The sequence below is a fragment of the Myotis davidii genome, unplaced genomic scaffold, assembly GCF_000327345.1.
Source record: "Myotis davidii unplaced genomic scaffold, ASM32734v1 scaffold425, whole genome shotgun sequence".
NCBI lineage: Eukaryota > Metazoa > Chordata > Mammalia > Chiroptera > Vespertilionidae > Myotis > Myotis davidii.
The window spans coordinates 3,518,986-3,522,858 of record NW_006296413.1 but is presented as its reverse complement, the minus strand read 5'-3'; the positions used below and the strand labels follow the sequence as shown (position 1 = coordinate 3,522,858).

Here is a 3,873-nt window from a genome sequence, read left to right as displayed (position 1 = left end):
GGGGGTACCTGGTGGTGAGGGTGGGGCACAGGTTAGGGGACCTTCAGGTGGGGTGCTCTGGTATCCCTCATCGGCCCTGGTATGAGGTCTGAGTTAACCTCTTCCCTGACCCCGCCCATCGTGCCTCCCCGCTCGCACACATCCAGGTCTTTCAAGAAGTGGGGGGGGAGGGGGGGAGGCGGTGGGGAGGCAGTGCAGGCCAAAGAAGCAGCAGGGGTACAGCCTGAGAGGCAGCTCCGTGCCCTGGAGCAAAGATGGGGGGTGGAGGAAGGAAAAGGGGTCACCAGGAGGCAAGCATTGGCCAGATCCTTAAAGGCCAGCCAGGAGCACCTGCAGGGCCCCTGGGACGGGATTAGGGCCTGAGCCCTGTGCCCACATTCTTCCTGGATGGGCAGAGCCTGGTCCTTCTGCCTGCCTGTCCCCCTTCAGGGGTAGCTTATCTGGGGTGGCAGGTGAATGTACACAACACTGTCCCTGTTCCCGAAACGAGGAAACGGGCTCAGAGAGGTGGTTGCTTGTGCCAGCCCCTGGCTGAATGACTGAGGGAATGACGCTGACCGATCTCATTCCTCAAGAGTCCCAGGATCAGAGAGGTCAAGGACTGGTCTAAGGCTGCACAGCCAGGATCGGGGGGAGCAGGCCTCACTCTAGGCAGGGGCAACAGAGCCTTTGCTCTCCACCACTTTCCAACCTTTCTGTTTGGATTTCAGGACATCTGTGTCCTACTGTGGGCCTAGGGGGCCTGTCAAGCCCCAATCCTGTCTGGTCCTCCCTGGCTCTAGAACCTGCCATGCTCTCCACTGCCAAGAGAAGAAAGTCCACGCTCCTTGGCTGGGCCTTCAAAGCCCTCCCCAGCCCCGCCCCCGCCCCCTTCCCTGTCTCCTTGGGCCAACCGCAGAGTGGGCCTGCCTGGAGTGGAGCACTGGGCAGGGCGTTGAGAGAAAGAACTAAAACTGGGAGAAAATGAGCTTCTACTTTGAATCAGAACTTGTTTCTTTGTCGTTGTTGTTTTTGGGGAGTGGGGGTCCCTGTTCTCAGCCACACCCTGACCCGGTCTCTCTGCTCTGAAGACAGGTCTCTGCGGAAAAACTCCCCGCCATCTGCAGGCTCTTCCTTCCCCGGCGCCTGCTTACTTTTCCAGCTTTGCTCACTCATTCATTCGACAAACTTCTACTGACGAACTGCCATTGTCAGGGCTGCACTGGGCTTCACAGACCCAGGAGGTGCAGGCCTGGTGCTCTCCTGTCACTGCCTGGCTCTCAACTCTGCTCCGAGTCCAGCCGGACGTCCTTTTGCTCAGGTCAGGTGAGCCCCACGTCTGCACACACACATTCCCTCTGCCCAGCACACCTTCCCCACCCATCAAGACCCAGCTCAGATGTCGCCTCCTCTGGGAAGCTGGTATTGTGATTTGTAATAAGAAATAGATACTTGGTCTTCCTCTCATTCCAGGCAGGGAGCTCCTAAAACCCCGGGAAGTTTCTAAGTGATAGAGTGACAAAGGTAAAGGAGCACCTTTTAAAATTCAGAACAAGCCCCGTTGACCACACCTGAGTTCATATTAACGGGGTGACTTTGGGAAAGCCCTTAGGGATAGGGGTCTGGTCGCCAGAGGAACCAGCCACTTCATTAGAGCTGGGACTTTTTCCAGGGAGGGGAGGGGCTGGAGATTGAGTTCAATCACCAATGAGTTCATCAATCCATCATATCCACTTAGTGACGCCTCTATAAAAACCCCGGCGGAAGGGGCTTGGAGAACGTCCTGAACACATCTGGGCGCTGGGAAAGTGGTGCATACGGAGAGGGTGTTGGTGCCCACGCCCCCTCCCATACCCCTTGCCCTCCGCATCTTCCATCTGGTTGTTCTTGACCTGTATCCTTTATAATAAACTGGTAATCTAGCAAGTAAAGTTTTCCCGAGTTCTGTGAGATGCTCTAGCAGATGATCAAACCTGAGAAGGGCTTGTGGGGATCTCCAATTCATAGCCAGGAGGTCAGAAACACGGGTGACAGCCTGCACTGGCATCGGAATTGGGAGCAGTCTTGAGGGACTGAGCCCTTAACCCGTGGAGTCCAGGTAATTGACTCCAGGCAAATAGTGTCGGAAATGAACTGAATTGGAGTGGAAAGAAGTTCTTGCAGGGGGCTGGGAGGTTAAGGTCCTGTACTCTTGTGGGCGACTAGAGTGCGGCCTGCGCTAGGGCAGTGATCGGCAAACTGCGGCTCGCGAGCCACATGCGTTTCTTTTTTTGGTATTTTGTGGAAGAGCCACACTCAAGGGGCCAAAGAGCCGCATGTGGCTTGCGAGCCGCAGTTTGCCGACCACTGTGCTAGGGTAACCCAGCGCTCAGCCTGTAGCTGGGCGGGGGCAGGTGATGTCCTTTCAGGTGACCATTCCATCTTCCTTCCCTCCCTAGAGCCTGCTGAGGGCATAGTGACTGCCTTGGGGCCAGGAAAGAGCCCTCTTCAGACTTTGGACTCCCTGAGGTGGGGCTTCCTCCAGCTCAGCTGTGGGCCTACAGTTCAGAACTGGGTTCTAGGGCTAGCTTTGCTGTGCCTGCTGGCTTCTGGTCGTCTCCCCACAGTACCCGCAGAAAGAGTGCAGCAAAGAGTCTTCTGGGGGCCAACAAGGCCACTCACCATTGAGTGCTGGGGGTGTGGACGGAGATCCTAAGGGGGATGAGTCATCTGAATCCAGGTACCAGGTGGCTTCGTCCATGCGGGACCTTCTCCTGGTTACAGGAGGGGAAGGGAGTTGTGCTTTGTGAGTCCAGGACTGTTGGAAGGCAGAGAATACTGGAGTTGGGGGACTCAGACACTCACCTCCCATTCTGGGCTTCCCCAGGCTTGGGGGAACTGGGACCCCAGGCCCAGCATGCTCGGCGTTCTCCATTGCTTGAGTCCTCCTGGCGTCGGGGGGACTGGCGGCCCCATGCCTGGCCTGGTTCTGCAGGCTCCACTGTGGAGGGAAAACCAGTGGAGTCTGAGCTGAGGTCAAGAGCTCTGACCCTTGTGCTCTGGCATCACGAGAATCAGGCATGTTACCAGAGGTAACATGCTAGGATGGCAGCAGGCTGGGCTCCAATCCATCCCTGGGTGGGCTTTGGGCCACAGAGAACTTAATGGAATTGGGGCTTCGTAGGTGGGTTTGGGTCCTGGGGTAGGGAGCAGGGGGGGAGGTAGGGGGGTATCTCATCTAGTCCTCCAGCGGGCATTTGCTGTTTAGTAGTTAATTTGCTGTTTACTAGTTAGTACAGACACGGCATAAATCCACCTGGGTTTGAATTCTGCACTGTTATTAGCTGCGTAATGTTAGGCAAGTTACTTTTTTCACTTTCCTTATTTATAAAACTTAATAAGGATAGCTCCCTCACAAAGTTATTGTGAGGAATTAAGTCAATATTAGCAAGACATTTAGAAAAACGAGGACTCATAAAATTAGAAAATACTAGTATCCTACAACTGTTTGACGTTTTACAAGGTAGTAAAATAAATTCTGCCGGGGGAACGCGAAGGTACCAGTCTAGACTGATAGCGAAGGGAGACTGGGGCCGAGGAGAAGGTTTGACAGAAAGGTAAGAGGTGGGGCAAGGGCAGAGGGAGGTGAGGATTCTTACACTGGATGGCCCGAAACCGGGGAAAGGTGGGCGAGTCCCCAGCTCCGACCTCGAACACGTTTCTCCTCCGGTCCAGGCCGGGCGAGGCCTGCACAGTGATTCGGTGTTTGAAGTCTGGGTTTGGGAAGGAAGCAGGGCCAGTTCGTGGTGAAGGAGAGCCAAGATCCCAACCTGCAGGGGCCCTGGGCCGGCTCGTAGGCAGCGCGGGGACCGGGCCTGGCACGATGGGGATGTGGCTGGGGCCAGCTTACTGCCC

General features: G+C 55.8%; 1 protein-coding gene across 1 annotated transcript in view; it reads right to left on the bottom strand.

Moving 5' to 3' along the window:
- Positions 1–3,873, bottom strand: part of MAP3K11 (mitogen-activated protein kinase kinase kinase 11) — a 12,306-nt gene that overhangs the window by 1,699 nt on the left and 6,734 nt on the right. The window contains exons 6-8 of the mRNA XM_006771703.2: positions 3,618–3,863; positions 2,824–2,959; positions 2,589–2,732 (exon numbers count right to left, since the gene is read on the bottom strand). Of these exons, the coding sequence (XP_006771766.1) occupies positions 2,589–2,732; positions 2,824–2,959; positions 3,618–3,863 (526 nt within the window). The remainder of the gene's footprint in view (positions 1–2,588; positions 2,733–2,823; positions 2,960–3,617; positions 3,864–3,873) is intronic.